This window comes from Gossypium raimondii, chromosome 11 (assembly GCF_025698545.1).
Source record: "Gossypium raimondii isolate GPD5lz chromosome 11, ASM2569854v1, whole genome shotgun sequence".
In the NCBI taxonomy this organism is placed as follows: Eukaryota; Viridiplantae; Streptophyta; class Magnoliopsida; order Malvales; family Malvaceae; genus Gossypium; species Gossypium raimondii.
In genome coordinates, this window is record NC_068575.1 from 17,714,103 (window position 1) to 17,732,828 (window position 18,726).

The 18,726-nt window shown below is 37.7% G+C and overlaps 1 protein-coding gene across 1 annotated transcript; it reads left to right on the forward strand.

The window, feature by feature from the left end:
- Positions 1 to 15,884: 15,884 nt before the first annotated feature.
- LOC128034754 (uncharacterized) lies at positions 15,885 to 18,726 on the forward strand. The gene is made up of 7 exons (XM_052623593.1): positions 15,885 to 16,248; positions 16,721 to 16,833; positions 16,989 to 17,069; positions 17,277 to 17,460; positions 17,696 to 17,790; positions 18,301 to 18,489; positions 18,580 to 18,726. Exons 1-7 carry the CDS (start codon positions 15,885 to 15,887, stop codon positions 18,724 to 18,726), a joined length of 1,173 nt encoding a protein of 390 aa, XP_052479553.1.

Genomic DNA, 18,726 nt, shown 5'->3' on the forward strand with positions numbered 1-18,726 from the left:
ATTTTAGTTGTTCTTGAATTTTAATGGAAGAAAATGAATCCTTGTAGTTAATTAAACAACTTTTGTTACGTGATTGTTAATGAAATTGTCAAATAGGGATTAAATTGAGAAATATAAAATTATGTGTTAAATGTGAGAAATCGTGAATGTATGGTCTGCTATAGGCTTATAAAATATCTGGCTAGGCTTGTGTGTGGTGAAATTGCATGAATTTCATTTTTACGAGCCTAGAGACTAAATTTTAAATAAGTCAAAAGTATAGGGGAAAAATAGTAATTTTCCAAAACTTGAATTTTGGATTGAATTGTATAGAATAATGATTAAAGTAGTTAAATTTGATTATATAGATCAAGAAAAGCAATGTACGGAATTAGATCGGGGGAAAGATAAAGTATTGGATTGAACGATCGTTTTTCCGTCGTACGAGTTTAAGGTAAGTTCATACAATTAAATTGTGTATTTATATGCTTTAATTGAAATATATGTATGTGAATGGTTGAATTATTGTGTATAATTATTGAGCACATAACTGACGAAGTACGAAAAAAATACCGAGCCTCGTTTGAACCTTAAGAATTCGTAGGATACAAATGACATGTCATTAGGGTTACCGATATTCAGCTCGTATGAGCTTACTGTTTATTGCTCGTATGAGCATACATGTATAAGAATTGACGAATTACAGTTTAGTACACCTTGTGTGCATTACCTGCGTATCTAATGATATTCTAAGTGGTTCAACGGGCATAGTGTTATTACGAGATTATACAAGTTTGATACAAACTAGTACATGTATTTACATGGAAAGGATTTATATTTGATATACGGATACACGGTATAGATATTACATGTAATGGAATTTAATAATTTTTGAATACATACATGACTCTCGGTTTTTATATGAATACATGGCTAACTTGGTTATTGATTATGTGATAGGCTTTGGCCAAATTGAATTGCGTTATGTTCTGAGTTACTTACCTAAATTGTGGTTAAATGGTAAGTTTAATTCTGTTTTATACGAACTTACTAAGCTTAATTGCTTACTCTATTTTTTTTGTGTTTTATAGTGATTCAGAAGCTTGTTTTGATTAGTAGTCGTCAGGGATCTCATTACACTATCAAACGTTATTTTGGTACTTCTGACTTTATATTTTGGTTTAAAATGCATGTATAGGTCTTTTTGGCTAATGGAAGCCTATATGTTTTGTTGTGTATTTAGCCATTTGATTTGGCTTGAATTTGTATATTTTTTTATGTAAATATGTAAATGGCTTTATCGTATATGATTTATGGTTGTCATGTGAATGCCTAATTTGTGAATTGGTATTTTAGGTACCAAATTATTGAGATTGATAATTTGTATGCATGATAAGTTTAGGCACAATAATGCATATATGTGATTGACATTTTAGGTAGATTTTAGAGGCATAATTGACAAGTTTTTAAGTCACTAATTGAGATGCCTACTAGTATCATACTTATATGTGTTTATATTACATGTTATAAACTTGATCTTGGTTGGTTTTGAATGCCTATTTATGCCATGGTTATATGTAAATTGATGTGTGTAGGTTGGTACCAATTTGGGTGAGAAATATGACTTGGAAAATGGCCTATTGTTTTCCACACGGGCAGAGACACGGGTATGTGTCTCAGCCGTGTGTGACACACGGCCAGGTGACACAGTCGTGTGTTCCCTGTAACTTTTATAGAAAGCAAGCTAGTAACTTCACACGGCCTAGTGGACGGGCATGTGGCTTGGCCATGTGGCACAAGTCAGTATACCCTCCAGTTTTCACACGGCCTAGCATATGGCCTGGCACAAGGGCGTGTGAGGCTATTTCGAATGGTACACGGCCTGGCACACGGGCGTGTGGTTTGGCCGTGTGACCCAAGTCAGTGAGTTACACGGGTACGAACATGGGCTGAAACACGATCGTGTCTTCCCTTTTCAAATGCCCACACGGCCTGAGGCACGGGCGTGTTTCCCCTGCACTTTGAAAAATTTCAATGTTTTCTGAAAAATTTCTTGAGTACTCGATTTAGTCCCGAACCACTTTTAATGTCTATTTGGGGCCTTGAGGGCTAGTATTAGGGACTATATGAATGAATTTGAATGGTGTTTGATTTGAATGAGAAATGAATATTAAATGCATGATTGTTTGATCTATAAGTTCGGTAATGCTTCGTAACCCTGTTCCAGCGTGGGATGTGGGTTAGGGGCGTTACAAAATTGGAAAACATTTATAACATCAGCTGGGAGCATAGACCCGCTAGCTATGTTGTAGCTATGACCTTAAATCTGCAAGCTTTTAGAATACTAGCTGGGAGCATAGGTCCACTAGTTGTTTTTGGAGGCTGCGATTATAAACCAACAAACCTTTATAACACTAGCTGGGAGCGTAGGTTTACTAGCTGTGTTGGAATTATGAGCTTAACTTTACGAGCTCTTAGACTAACAATTGGGAGCGTAGGTCCACTAGCTATTTTTGGAGGTTGCGATCATAAACTGGCAAACATTTATATAATACTAAGTACAAGTTTTTATAAGGAAAATACTTTTATTCAAAGAGTAAGAAATTATACATAGTATTTTTTGAAGTGACGGACATTCCATGTTTGTGGCAGAACCACGCCCTCCATCTTTGATAACTTATACGTTCCATAGCCAATCTTTTTTATAACCTTCTATGGCCATTCCCAACTCAGAGCCATTTTCTTTTATTGCGAAGCTAGAAAACTAGCCTTGGTATTTATTAGGATAAGATCGTCTACTTAGAACTATTTATTCTTAACCTTAGAATTGTAGTAGTGAGCTACTTATTGAGCATACGCTGTTTTCTTAATTTTCTCTGCTTCTTTGAATTCATCGACCATATCAAGGTTGAGCTTGATAGCCTCCTGGTTGGCACCTTCATCAAAATGTATGATTCTGTACGATCGCATGTCAATCTCAGCGCAAATTTTAGCCTTTATGCCATAAACAATGGAAAAAGTTGTTTCCCCTGTCGCAGTGTGGGGCGAAGTTCGCAGAGCCCATAAAATTCCTAGTAGCTCCTCCAACCAAACACCTTTGGCCTGACCAACTTTCTTTTTCAAGGCCGTTAAAATTTTCTTGTTCATCATTTCTACCTGACCATTCGCTTGTGGCATTTTAACTGAACTCTGAGCCAAAGTTATTAGAAGATTGGTACAGAAGTTTTTGAATTTTCCTTGAAAATGTATGTCATTGTCTCTATGATCAAGCGAGGTATACCAAACCTACAGACAATTGACTTCTAGAGGAAAGATTCCATCTATTTCTCTATATGGTTGTTAAAGCTTCAGCTTCAATCCACTTGGTGAAATAATTCACAATCACCACTATAATCTTCTTCTGTGTCATGGCTATTGGAAACGGACCATGGATATCGATTCCCTAGATCACGAATAGCTAGGGGCTTGACATAACCTAGAGAGGCTCTGCTAGTTGTCGTTGTACCTTGGCATATCTCTGGCAAGAGTCACGTGTGCGAAGCAACTGATGTGCATCCTTTTGAACTATACGCCAGTAATACCCTTATCTGAATTTTTTTTTGGGCAAGTAGCCTTCCTCCCAAATGACCATCAAAGATACCTTCATAAATTTCTCGCATAACATACTCAACCTCAGATGGTGATAAACATCGCAACAGTGAATGCGAAAACCCCTTTCTATATAGTACACTATCTAAAATGGTATACCTAGCAATTGTAGGACAAAATAAATTATTTCAATTTACTATGTAATTGAACAATTCAACAATTATCTACATAGTGTTCAGATATCTAATTCATCTATTAAGAATTTTCCAGATATTTGTATGTTATGATAATGACATACCTCGTAGTCTTGTGTTGTAGCTTTGCAAGCTCCTTATTGTCCAAATTATCATATGTGCCCTGAAGTGTGAAAACTATAGGAATTATCTATGTCTCCTTCTGATCTATGCACAGCACTTGTGGCATATCATAACTCGAGGTATCTCTGTACTCGAGCAGGATTTTCCCTCTTTGTTCAATGACAACAAAGGATGCTAGTTTGGATAAAGCATCTGCACACATGTTATCACTCTTTGGAAGTTGCTTTTTTCTGGATTTTTATCAAATCCTACGAGCAATTAGGTTGCAACTAAATGATATTTTTTCGACACTGCTTCCTTTACCTCGTACTCACGACTCATATGCTTCGCTACCAATATGTGTGGATGACCAGATCCTTCACTCCTAGTTGGCGTGCTAGCTGCAGTCCCGATATCAAAGCTTCATATTCTGCATTGTGGTTGGATGTTTGAAACCCAAAAGATAGTAAATAATGTCATTCATTGCCACTAGGATCGATTATGAGAACTCCTGATCCTAACCCTGCCTTGGCTACGAAGCCATCAACATAAACTAACCAACTTTTTGAACTATCAGTTCTATGTGCACCCTTCTAAGGTGGGCTAACTACTAGATTGTTTACACCAAGTGGAAACGAGATCTTAGAATAAAGTACAAACTCATCATGCATCATTATAAAAATAACAAACTGAATTGCTGATGTTTACCAATGTTTACATAAAATTGTAAATAACATACACATTTAACTTCATAAAATGTTCATTATCAAGTATTTCAAGTTATAAGTTGTGTTACCTGCTGGGCCAACAGGCTTCTGGAAAGAACACTGCACCATGTTCCATGAAGTCAGCCAATACTTGCCCCTTTATTGTTGTTCTCGAGGTGAACTCCACTCCAAACTCAGCCAATTCAATGCTCCATTTTGTCACCTTTCCTGAGGTGTCAGCTTTGGATAATACTTCCTTCATAGGTTGATTAGTCATAACAACAACTGGATGAGCCTGGAAGCATGGTTGCAATTTCTAAGCTACAACAATCAAAGTAAAAATACACTTTTCTATTTTTGAGTACCTCAATTCGCCGTTCTAGAGTACCTTGCTGATGTCGTACATTAGAAATTGACGAACATGCTCTGCTTTGACTAACACTATTGCAACTATCTCCTTTGAGGTAGCCAAATATAGATAGAGGGTTTCTCCACTCATGGTGACTTCAGAAGCGATAGGGAGGTAAGGTATAACTTTAGCACTTCAAAGGCTGCCTAGCATTCATCGATCCATGAAAAAAAGGTTCTCAAAGCTTTGAAGAAAGGGAGGAATTTATCTACCATCCTGGTGATGAACCTGTTGAGTGCTATGACTCTACCTATTAGGCACTGAATATCTTTTATTATTCCTAGATGAGGCATTTCCAAGATCACACGAATCTTCTCCGGGTTCATCTTTATTCCCCTTTTTGAAATCATGAAACCCAAGAATTTGCTAGCCCGTACGCCGAAAGTACACTTTTCAGGATTCAACTTCATGTTGTAGGCTCTCAAAACTACGAACGCTTCAGATAAATTTCGAACATGGTCTTCCATAGATCCACTTTTCACTAACATGTCGTCCACATAGACCCTAATTCCGCATCCTATCTTTTCTCTGAAAATTTTATTCACCAATCTCTGGTAGGTTGCTCCTGTGTTCTTGAGACCAAAAGGCATGACCCTATAGCAGAAAAGCCATTCCTTGGTGATGAAAGCTATTTTTTTCTGGTCATATTGATCCAACAAAATCTAGTTATAACCTAAAAAATTTCTCATAGAGCTCAAGAACATGTGACCTACAAACGCATCAACCAAACGTTCAACCAAAGGTAAAGGGAAACTATCCTTAGGGCATGTCTTGTTGAGGTTGGTGAAATCAAGACACATTCTCCATTTTTCATTTCCTTTCTTCACCATAACCACATTCGAGACAAAATCTAGATACTTAACTTCCCTGATAAAACCCGTTGATAACAATTTAGCTACCTCCTACCTTATTGCTTCCACTACTTGCGGAGCGAACTTCCTCTTCTTATGCTTAACCATTTTTGCCTCTAGGAGTACATTTAACTTGTGGATGATCACCTGGGGGTCTACCCTGGCATATTTATCGTTAACCAGACAAAAACATTTGAATTCACTTTCAGACACCCAACCAACATGCTCTTTTCTTTAGTTATCAACACCGATGAAATCTTTACAGTTCTTTCTTTATTATCACAGAATAGCTATAAAGTCTCAGTATGCTCTGCTACCTCGAGCTTTTTAATTCTCTCTTCATCCCTTACATCTAGGCTGTCCAAGTCCAAGGTTTAACTCACTAACCCTATCCCCTGTAAACTTTGTCCTCTAGTTACGGGATCTCGTGCTTGTTTAACAGATAACATATGGCAGTGCCTCACAGTTCATTGATTTGATCACAAGAACCCGACCCCTATCCTTGTTGGGAACTTGATTTTCATGCAAAATGTTGCAACTACCATTTTTACCATCCTCATTGTTGGGTGCCCAAAGATAGCATTGTACGACATGGGATGGTTTACAACAAAAAACTAAACGTATCCGTAGTCGTGTGCTCGCCACCCTCAAGGTGACTGGCAAAGTGATAGAGCCCTTTACCTCGACTGGATGGTTCGTAAAACTATACAACAGGCTTGCTTTAGACAAAGTTTTCTCTTTAACCCCATTTTTATATGCTTTCCAAAATAGCACCTCCATTACACTTTCACTGCCTATGAGTATCCTTTTAACCTAAAAATATGCGATCATCACAAAAACAACCATCGGATAATTACCCTATTCATTGTAGACTAACTATTCATCATCATTACCAAATTCAACGCTTTATCTTCCTTGCTAACATGACCTATTAAGGGCGCTAACAGACATTACACTTCTCATAGGATCCTTCCTCTTTGCACTGAAACCTACCCAGTCTTCATTTGTTCCTATAATCACATTGATGGTACCTTTAACTTTCTGCTTACCCTTAGGATCACCACGCAAACTCTGACCCTGTTGGAAAACACCTTGATCGATGAATTCAGCAAGTTCACCGTTTTTCACTATCTCTTCAATAGCATCCTTTAAAGTGAAATGTCTTAAGTCTTGTGTCCAACATCATTGTGGAAGGCACATCTATCTTTTAAGTTTGACCTTCTTGTGCTATGCCTCATTGGAGATGGTTTGGGAAGAATGGAAAGACTATTTACTTAGTTCAGAATGAAAGTATGGGTAGCATTCAAAGGAATGTAAACTTCAAACCTACTCTTGGGAATGTATTTCTTGGTATTTTCTGGTTGAGACCTCTAAGGAGCCCTAAAAGAATCAATTTACGTCTGTGCTCTCTGCTGCCTATTACCTCGTGCTTGCAATGACTGATTAGGGGGCCTTGCCTGCTACAAGCTCCCTCTCGGTTCTCAAATTGCTTGTCCTTCCTTTGAAAAGTGTCACGTGAGGCCCTTTTAATCTCCGATACTTCTGCAGACTTGTGGGCTCGATCATACAAGTCTGCCCAATTCGAGGGCCTATTATTAGTGAAAGAGTACTGCATATGGTCATTTTGTACCCCTATGATGAAAGCATCGATATCCCACTAATCTTTTAAGTTCTTTGTGTTTAAAGTCACCGCATGAAACCACTTCAAATAATATTGGAGAGACTCACCTTCTCTCTGTTTCACGGACATCAACCCCATAGGCGTGCTCATGATTGCCCTGTGAGCCCTGAATCTTCCTAGGAACATCTGGCCCAATTGGGAGAAACTTCGAACTAAGCCCTAAGGAATTGAAAAGTATCAATCCTTTGCACTTTCTTTACGTGTTGTGGAAAAAGCTTTGCACTTTGTAGAATCCGATGCTCCCAGCACATTCATATAATCACTGTATTGCATCAGGTGGGCTCGTAGGTCTCTACTCCATTCGAACATGTCCTTTAAGACCTTAAAATCACGTGACAAGTTTATTGCCACTATTTCAGAGGCAAATGGATTGTTAGAATAGAAAAGTCAATCCATGTCTTGAAACTCGGGGTGCAATGCCCTCATGTCTCAATGCAATTCATCCATCTCGCTCTGCCATTCTCTCACATGCATGCCTGGACCTTCATCCTACGCATTCATATTATCATGGAAATCAGAATTGTTAGAATGTAACTTCCTTCTTAACTCTTCAATTTGTTTTAGTAACTCATGTTGGAAAGTCTGTTGCTGCTCGAACTGTGAATCCTATGCAGCCATCTATTATCTTATTAACCTCATATGCTCTTAAAGAGCAAAAAACTGCTGTGCCAATGCTTCTTAGATAGAATGGAGTGGTAGCCCATGACCAGAGGATATGTTCAAGTCTAATGGACCAAAAAATCCTTGATAAGCTGCGCTGTCCAAGTTCTTCGGTCGATCAGTGAACCAGTCGACGAACAAGTCTGTTTCGTTAGGTTGACTGCTAGAACTCGAGGCTCTAGCTTGTCCAAATGAAAGATTGATGGGGAAATTGTCATTTGGGTAAGCCATTGTAATTTCTGTGAAAGTTTTATTCTCAAACTGAAAGAAATCTACTAGTTGAAAATCTATGACGTTCACCGCACCAATTGTTGAGTACTTTTACGTTATGTCTCATTAAAAAGGACAATCGAATATTTATATACATGGTTATTACTTATGGAATTGACGTTCTTAGTAGACTCTATATATGTTGGACATGTGTAACTCCTTAGGTATATGCGAGATGAGACTGCGAGCTTCCCTTGCGATCACCCTTTGACATGTGCGAGCTGAGACTGTGAGCTCCCCTTGCTGATTTCTTACTCTAAGGCTTGCACGCATCCATCTAATAGGACCTAATCGGGTCACAGGTAGACGACCCAAACCTTATATGATTTTCGAGTTGGTGATCATAAGTATATAACTATATTATATGTTGAGTTTTTTTTATTTAGTGTTAGTGGATTTATATAGATTGAAATGATAGAAATTTTATTATAAATTTTGAAAAATCACCCCGCTCAAATCATGGTCTAGATGGCAAATTTTATCATTTTAAAGAATTTTAAATTATGGTATTTTAAAGTTGGTTTTGGTTTCTTTCAAAATACTCAAATTTAGAATTCTCATAATTTGTTCTTATTTTTATAATTACATAGTTGAAATAGTTAATATTAATTATTCCGATCATCAAGTAAAAAAGCCATTCAATAAAATATTTAAAATAAAATTAATTTTAAAGTATCATCTACTAGGATATCAAGATTTAATAATGTTAACTATTGAGGTTCAAAAAATATTATTAATTAGTTCAAATAATTTATTTTTTACTTAAGTTAATCCTAAAATATATAATCTAAAAAATTAATTGAAGTAAAAGAAAGTTGGTAACAAGGATAAAAGAGGCAACATTTTTTTAACGTTAACTTTTTGAACTTTTGGTAATAGGAATCACATTACCATATTTAACATCACGTTTGGTTCGCTGTAATGGAATAGAGTTGTAATGGAATAAAACTGTAATGGAATAGAGTTGTAATCAGTAATTCAATTGTTTGGTTGAATGGAATAGAATAGAACTGTAATAGTATTCTTGTGTTTAGCTGAATAGGATGATATCGTAATAGCATAAGAAAAAAAACTAAAATGACCAAAATACCCTTAGTAGAATTTTTTAAGATAATTTTGTTATTAAATTTTACTAGGAATATTATTAAATGTAATAATAATAAATAATTTAATCATATTTTAATATAATTATTACCAAATATAATTTAATAAAATGAAAATATATAATTTAGTAACATTCTTAATATAATTATTATTAAAATATGAATTAATAAAAATCATAACATAATCTCATGGGATCATAGTTGCCAATATTACAAATATTGATCCAAAACAATAATCATTCTCATTTTTATATATATGAAAATATCAAACATCTATACACCAAATAAACCCGACCAAGTAGACTTTTATTTTAACTTTTTTATATTTTTCCCCAACCTATTAACATCAATTCCAAAAATATTCCCTCAAAATATCAAAAAAGAAAAAGGGTTCTGCTGCTGCCATTGATGTATCTTCAATTTGAATCACTTTCCATACTCCCCATGGCCTTCAATCCTTTTGGTTTCTACATCATGCCAAAACCCCACATCAGAAACATGAATCGGCTTTTTCCACAAGCCTATAATAGAAAGCAAAATGTTAGATCATGGCACCTTACTGACAAAAAAGCAATGAAGTAAATAAAATCACCTTTAGATATATATATATATATATATATATATATATATACACACACACACACAAAATAAAAATGGGTGGAGGATAACAATAAGACTTCAGCTAATTTAGAAACAAGCTACAATGAAATAGTTCTAAATAGAAGTCAGCAAATTTAAGTTCTAGCAGTAATAAGATATTCATGCCAATGAGTTTATAACAAAAGATCTACGAAAACACTATGATTCTGTCAATATCCACAAAATTGTTATTAGTGACACTGTAATTAGCCTCAAAGCAAATCTTATGCCACCATAAAAAAAAGATACAGGGAGAGGCTCTATCTACTTGGCTCTAGATCCAAAAGGTAAGAATAGAAGACATGAATCACAATTAATCATCAATCAAATTTCTTAACTAATGCAGTGGGATGGTAATGGATCACATGGAGATATTATTATCACATCAGGAATGAGGCGCATCTTAATAGAGTTTAAATTACCAAATTTAAGTTATATTCTTACCACATCGAGAATGAGGCACATCTTAATAGAGTTTGAATTACCAAATTTAAGTTATAAACCAGTTTGCTAAATGAAGATTAGATACGATTTATCCATCTGACAATGCTAGGAGATATATAGATCAAAAATCAAATCAGGACCAATCCAAAAAGAACTAATAACTTTCAGAATAACACAGGCAAATCCATACACCATGCTTAACACTTGTAACTAGGTTTTTCTTGCCTATATTTAGGTGGTTTAAAACATTGCAATTTTGAACATGGTTCTTAAGAAGCAATAAAAAGAGTCATAGGAAAACAAAATACTAGTAAACGTAACTAATACAAGTTACAATGAAGCCCACCATACCGAAGGCGGAGCAAGTTCATCTTAATCCTCCTATGATTCTTTGATATCAGAGCCATCAATATCTTCATCATCCCATTTGCTTTTAAGTTGTTCCTTTGCAGGGAGAGGTGGAATCTCATCCTCTTCAACAATAGCATACAACTTCTTGTCTAACGCCCCAGAATTTTTATTTTTGTTCTTGTGAAGGTGTGACACAACTATGTATCTGCTTCAGTGGTGAAGTGTTCTGGGTGTGTGAGAGATCCTAAGTTCAAGCCAGGACTTGGGCAAATTTTGGTATTTTTATGAGTAAGCCTTATCTTTGGTCAGTGGCTTTTAAGTAAAAGTTGGCAAATAATTAACAAAATGGGTCTGCTGGTCTGGTGGATAAGTGGAGTGTTAGTGTGAAGGAGGTCTTGTGTTCAATTCTCTGTGATGGCTTGGAGATAGCATTTTTACTCCAATTTCGGCTAAGAGTTGTGTTGGGGCAAAATTCTGAGTAGTTGTGTTTTAGTAAGTTAATAGGGAGTGATTTTAGGAGATAATGGGGGAGAGGTTATCAGAAAATGATCTGATTATCTCTTTATTGCATAAAAAATAGAGTTTCGATTTTCTCTCAAATTACCCAAACTTTTTCAGACGAATTCTTCTTTTTTTCCCTCATCTGTCGATTCTTTCCCCTAGTTGCTGTCGAAATTTCTATTATTTTTTCCTCTTTTGTTTCTTTCTTTATTTTCCAATTAATTTGGCTGTTCATCATTGGTTGCGTGTGTTCGGTAAGTAAAAATTTTGTCTTTTGTTAATCGTTCTTGGTTAATCTCTGAAAGGGAGATTCCTTTTTGGCGTTTAGGAGTTAATTAAGGGGCTGGTGGTTTTGAATCGATGCAGTAATTGTGCGAGTTACTCAAGCGAGGTAAGGGTTTTGTTAGGTTTTGAGTCGAGTTCCTTCCTAAATTGGTTGATTAAAAACAAATTAAGTGATTAATTTGGAGATTTGTTGGTTAATTTTTTTAGGTTATTGAGGCTTAGGAGTGCTTACGTATCAGAAACGATACCAGGTGTGTACCCAAAACGCAGAAATTAGGATTTGGAGAAAAGTTAAAATTGCTTGCTGTCGAGAAATAAGAGAAATAAGAGAAAATGATGTGAAAAATTATAGAGACAGGAAATACGGGTGTTATAAACTTGGAAATCAACATTCTGCACTAAAATAGTTTTGGACAGCAGCAGTAGTCTAACTTTGAAAAATCATCAAAAATAGTGAAAATTGAGTTACAGGTTGAATAAAATACGAAATTAAATTTTCTTGAGTCTAGTTTTTTTTATGGAAGAAACAGTGTATGCAATGAAATTGTAAGTTATGAGATATAATAAATTTTGTGAGACAAGGTCAGAATGGGTTCGGGTTCCCCTACTTTGACTTTGGGAAAATCATCGAAAATTAAAAAAAAATAATTAGAGGCTTAAATTTATATGTTTAAATCCTTAACGAGTCTATTTTCAAGAGAAACAAACAGAAACGTCATCTGAATTCCGTACTAACAGATAATAATTTTCAGTAAGGAAAGGTTAAAGCTGTCAAACAACAAAATCGGGATAGATTTGAAGATTTTACTGTACTTATTTGATAGACTATAAAATCTGAAAATTTTATGGTAGAAAGGTATTTGAGTCTAGTTTCGAAAACATCAAGCGGATCTTAATTTGGAATTCTGTAGCTCAAGATATAAATAATTTAAGGACAACGACTCAAGTAGACATCTTTGGATGAACATATAAGTTAATAGTGAAAACATAAATGAATATTTAGCTAGCATGGGTTACATTAAAAATGGATCACACGGCCAAGGCCAATTTGGGCCGAGTGGGCCACCCGGACACACACGGGTGTGTGGGCCCATTTTTACTGGAATGTTTCTAAGGTTGCACGGGTCGCCCAAGTCGACTGTGAACCTACTGTAAGGTCAGTAAGCGCTAGCTAAACCCCTAAATGTTTGAAATTGACTGAATGATATTTGTACTGAGCATGTTAGTATCTGAACCGAATATATGTACTGAACTTGCATAATAGTATATCATCTATTGTATGTTGCATTGCATTGGATTGGGGGTTGTTATTCGGAAAAAGTGTACTGAAAGGCTTTAAGTCTAATTTACTGGCAGCTCAGCATATGGAGTGTAGGGATGGGTGGGTTGATTATATCCCCATATGGAGTGTAGAGTTGGACGGAGATGGTGTTTAGAGGCTGGATAGATAGGATTTTGCTACTGCATAACTTTTACAGCTACTGGTACTAAGATGGGCTAAGGCCCTACAGCATTTTTGACACTGTATTGAGATGGGAGAAGGCCCAAACTATTACTGATACTGAAAAGGGCTTAGGCCCAAGACTGTTCGACTGTGCAGTGCGAATACTGATTGTTTGTTTGTTTCTGCAGGATTACACACTGAATTTACGTACACTCACCATTTTTTAATGTGCACAGGTAACCCCCAGACTTAGACGGATCGGTGCGACGGAGGACTCAGCGATGATCACAAAAATTTTTAAACTTCATGGTTTTCAATTTACGTTTTATGTTTTAATTATTATTGATTATTTGGGTTGTAATTTAAGGACCCTCTAGGACTTTGGTTTTAAATTTTGGGTTTTTATTTATTTATTTTACTTTATGGATTTATACCTGCTGGTCGTAGGAAATTTGATTTTCAAAAAGTGAAAGTAGTTTCTAAACGCATGGTCACTTAGACTGTTTTATTAAAGCTTCCGCAACGAGGGATGTTTCAAAACAAATGTTTTAAATGAATAAAGATGACTTCCTAAGTTCTAACAAAGGTTTACTATAGGTAATAACATGGAATGTTTTCAAAGTAACAATGAGGTCTCAAAAATACTATCGTGTGATATTGCCAGATACGACCATAAAGTCTAAGCTGGGTTTGGGGTGTTACATTTAGTGGTATCAGATTCAGGTTGCAAAACTCAGCTGTGGATTATGAGTTTTATATTTAGTCTTTGAAAAATTGGTTTTTAAATGATTTGAAATATTTGTACTGGGTATGTGGTGTACCAAGTCTCCGACGTCGATCCTGTAAGTTTTCTGAAACTGATACTTGCTATGATATTCTAAAACTGATATATGTTATGATATTTTGAAACTACTATAGGTAGTATACTGTGAAAACACTCTAGATGGTGTATATTGAGACTGTAGCAAAACTAATAGAGACTGCGATTTACGAAAATCACTTTGAATTACTGAAACTGTTAACATAAAACATCTGCTAGTAAATACTGAAACTGAAACTAATGCATAAAAATTCGTAATACAGGTAAATCTGAATAGGCATGAGCGTACGAGGTATTCGGAGACGTGGTACTCAAGGCCGAGGTAGAGGCCGTAGGGGGTTCGATCTGAGTTCTCTTCTCTGGGTAATATACCAAATTTGGACATGGGTGAGACGCCATTGTTGCCTGCTAGTGAGATTGAGTCTCATGATCACATGGCTTTGGACGACACATTGTCCCAAGCTATGTTAAGGATATTAGAGAGGGTCGTTGGGCCTAATATTAGATCTAGGGGCCATGGGTCGGTTATAGAACGGCTCCGGTTCAATAGAGCTGAACTCTTTAGGGGGGTCACTGGGGTGGCCCCTAATGTGGTCGAGTACTGGATTGAAGCCACGGAGAGGATCATGGATGACTTGGATTGCACCTCTAAGCAGAAATTAAAGGGTGTAGTATCGCTGTTACGTGATGAGGCTTATCAATGGTGGCTTACTATTATGGAAGGCACTCAGCCCAAACATCTGACCTGGGAATTCTTTAAGACTTCCTTCTAGGGGAAGTATGTGGGAGCTAGTTATGTGGACGCCCATAAGAGGGAGTTCCTGAATCTAACACAGGGAGATCGATCAGTGGCCGAGTATGAGGTCGAATTCCTGCGACTGAGTCGCTATTCGTGAGGTATGATAGCGACCGAGTATGAACATTGTGTCCACTTTGAGGATGGTCTCAGAGATAATTTGAGAGTCTTGATAGCTTTGCAGAGGGAGCGTGATTGTTTTTCATTGGTTGAGAAGGCGAAGATCACTGAGGAGGTTAAGCGCGCTGAGCACCAAAACCGCGATAGGGAGAGAGATAGGAACAAGAGGAATTCAGAGCCCTCGAGTTCTATCTAGAGGCCTAAGAAAAAGGCCAGAGCTAATGGGCCAGTTAGAGTTGGGCCCCTTGTTACTGTTACTGGACTGCAATCATGTGTCGATTGTGGTAAACGCTATCAGGGAGAGTGCTGAAGAAGGACTGGGGCGTGTCTGAGGTGTGGATCATTGGATCATCGCATTAAAGAGTATTCGTTGAAGGCTGATCAGATGCAAGCTCAGGGTACTGGTACTACACTGCCACAGAGGGTAGCACAACAGCCACCTAGAGGCTGTAGTCAGGCTACGGGTGGTAATGCCATGGGTCGTGGACAAAAAGCATCGGGCAGAGGTATTGGACAAACTAAGATGAGACAACCTGCTTTAGTTTATGCTACACGTCGCCGAAAGGACAGAGATGCTCTGGATGTCATCACTGGTACGTTTCTTATTTATGACGTGCCTTACATTGCATTGATAGTTATAGGATCTACGCATTCCTATGTTGTCTGTTCTGTTTCCAAAAACCTAGGGATTCTGGTTTAGAATACTTCTAGTGAGGTGACTGTGCTAAGCCTGCTGGGGCAATCTGTTAGAGTTAGCAAACTGTACAGGGATGTTCCTTTAGAGGTTCAAGGGACAGTATTTCTGGCTAATTTGATGGAGTTTCCATTTGGAGAGTTTGATATGATATTGGGGATGGACTAATTGGTCAAGCATCGTGTCAGTTTGGACTATGTGACTAAGAGGGTTGTATTGAGAACTGATGAGGGTAATGAAGTAGTTATGATTGGGGAACGTCAGAATTACTTGGCTAACATGATCTCTGCACTGGTAGCTGAGAAACTGGTTCACAAGGGATGTGACGCGTATTTGGCCTACGTAAGTGTTTCCGCTTCTGGGGACTCTACTGTAAAGGACATCAGAACTGTGAGGGATTTTCCAAACGTATTTCTTAAGGAGCTACCGGGTTTACCTCTGAACCAGGAAGTGGAGTTTGGGATTGAACTTTTCTTTGGTACAACTCTGGTGTCTATTGCTCCCTATCGAATGGCACCGAAAGAGCTTACGGAGCTTAAAGCTCAAAATCAAGAGTTATTGGATCATGGGTTTATCTGCCCTAGTGTGTCCCCATGGGGAGACCGATACTGTTTGCTAAAAAAATAGATCCATGAGGATGTTTATCGACTACCGATAACTAAATAAGTTGACTATTAAGAATAAGTATCCACTTCCGATGATTGGTAATTTGTTTGACCAGTTCCGAGGGGCGTCTATGTTCTCCAAAATAGACTTGCATTCTGGGTATCATCAGTTGAGGGTTAAGGAGGCTGATGTGCATAAGACGACATTTAGGACTCGTTATGGTCACTACGAGTTCCTAGTGATGCCATTTGGACTAACTAATGCACTGGCAGCTTTCATGGATTTGATGAATCGAGTGTTTTAGCCCTACCTGGATTGGTTTGTAGTGGTGTTCATCGATGACATATTGGTTTATTCGAGAACTGGGAATGAGCATGATGAGCACCTTAGGATTGTTCTTCAATTTTTAAGGGAAAAACAGCTCTATGCTAAGTTCAGCAAATGTGAGTTCTGGTTACGTGAAGTAACATTTCTAGGTCATGTGGTGTCTGCTAAGGGGTTCGAGTCGATCCTTGAAAAATTGAGGCTGTATTGGATTGGAAGCAGCCTAAGAATGTGTTTGAGATCCACAGCTTTTTGGGGCTGGCAGGTTATTACCGACGGTTTGTGGAAGGATTTTCACTGATCGCAGCACCCTTGACTAAGCTGCTGTGTAAAGGTGTACCATTTGACTGAACTAATACGCAGTAAGAGAGCTTTGAGAAGCTTAAGATTGTACTGACTGAGGCTCCTATTTTAGTACAGCTTGAACCTGGAAAGGAGTTCACGGTTTATAGTGATGCATCACATGTCGGTTTGGGATATATGTTGATACAGGCTGGTAAGGTGGTTGCATATGCATCTCATTAGTTTAAGACACACGAGGCGAACTATCCGACGCAAGATTTGGAGTTGGCTACCGTAGTCTTTGCATTGAAAATCTGGAGGCATTATCTGTATGGTGAGAAGTGTATCATCTACACTGATCACAAAAGCCTCAAGTATCTCCTTACTTAAAAGGAGCTGAATCTAAGACAGTGAACATGGCTTAAGCTGCTTAAGGATTACGATTGTACCATTGAGTACCATCCTAGAAAGGCAAATGTGGTAGCTGATGCATTGAGCCGTAGGGCTATAACTGATCTGAGAGCGATGTTCGCTCGACTTAGCTTGTTCGATGATGGGAGTTTGTTGGCTGAGCTTCAAGTCAAGCCAACTTGGATCGAGCAGATCAATGGTAGATAGCTGGAGGATGAGTCTTTGGGACTTTGATTCCGATAGATTGAGAGTGATAGCACTACGGACTTTGAGTTGAACTCTAAAGGTGTGTTGTGTTTTTGAGGTCAGATATATGTGCTGAATGATTCGAACTTGAGGCAGTCTATTTTGAGAGAGGCGCATAGTAGTCATTATGCTATGCACCGGTGGAAATAAGATGTATTGAGATATTCGAGAGTTGTATTGGTGGTCAGGGTTGAAGCGAGAGGTTACGAATTTTGTGGCTAGATGCCTGACTTGCCAGCAGGTTAAGGCTGAGCATCGGTTGCTTTCGGGATTACTGCAGCCGGTTAAGATTCCGCTATGAAAGTGTGAGCGAGGAACGATAGATTTCATTAGTGGTTTGCCTTTAACACCCACTAAAAAGGATTTAGTATGGGTCATCGTGGATCGATTGACTAAGTCTGCACACTTCATCTCAGTTAGGACAAATTATTCTTTGCAGAAGCTGGCGAAGCTCTATATTTCTGAGATAGTGAGACTACATGGGGTACCGGTTTCGATCATCTCTAATAGGGATCCTCGTTTCATGTCTCAGTTTTAAAAAATGGTACATGAGACTCTAGGTTCAAGGTGGGACTTCAGTACTGCGTTCCATCCTCAGACCGATGGTTAGTCAGAGAGGGTGATTCAGGTACTGGAAGATATGTTGAGGAGTTGTGCTATTGATTTCTAAGGCAGTTAGGAGGATTATCTGTCGTTAGAGGAGTTTGCTTATAATAATAGCTTCCAATCTAGCATCCAAATGGTACCTTATGAGGCACTGTACAGTCGTAAGTGTCGCACTCTTTTATGTCAGAATGATTTGGGCGAGCGACATGTTCTGGGTCTTGAGTTGGTCTCTGAGACAAAGGATAATGTTAGATTGATTCGAGATCGTTTGAAAGCAGCTTCTGACAAGGAGAAATCTTATACGAATTTGAAGAGGCGTGAGATTAAGTATTCTGTGGGGGAATTTGTTTTTCTCAAGGTCTCACCATGGAAAAAGGTACTGAGGTTTGGTCGTAAGGGAAAGTTGAGCCCTAGGTTTATTAGACCTTACCATATTCTAAAGTGAGTGGGACCAGTTTCTTATTAGTTGGAGCTACCTCCGGTGTTAGATCGTATCCATGATGTGTTTCATGTCGCTATGTTGAGGCGTTACCGCTCTGATCCTACTCATATTGTCTTTGTTGAGGAGATTAAGGTTAGGCCAAACCTGGCCTTTGAGGAGGAGTCTGTTTAG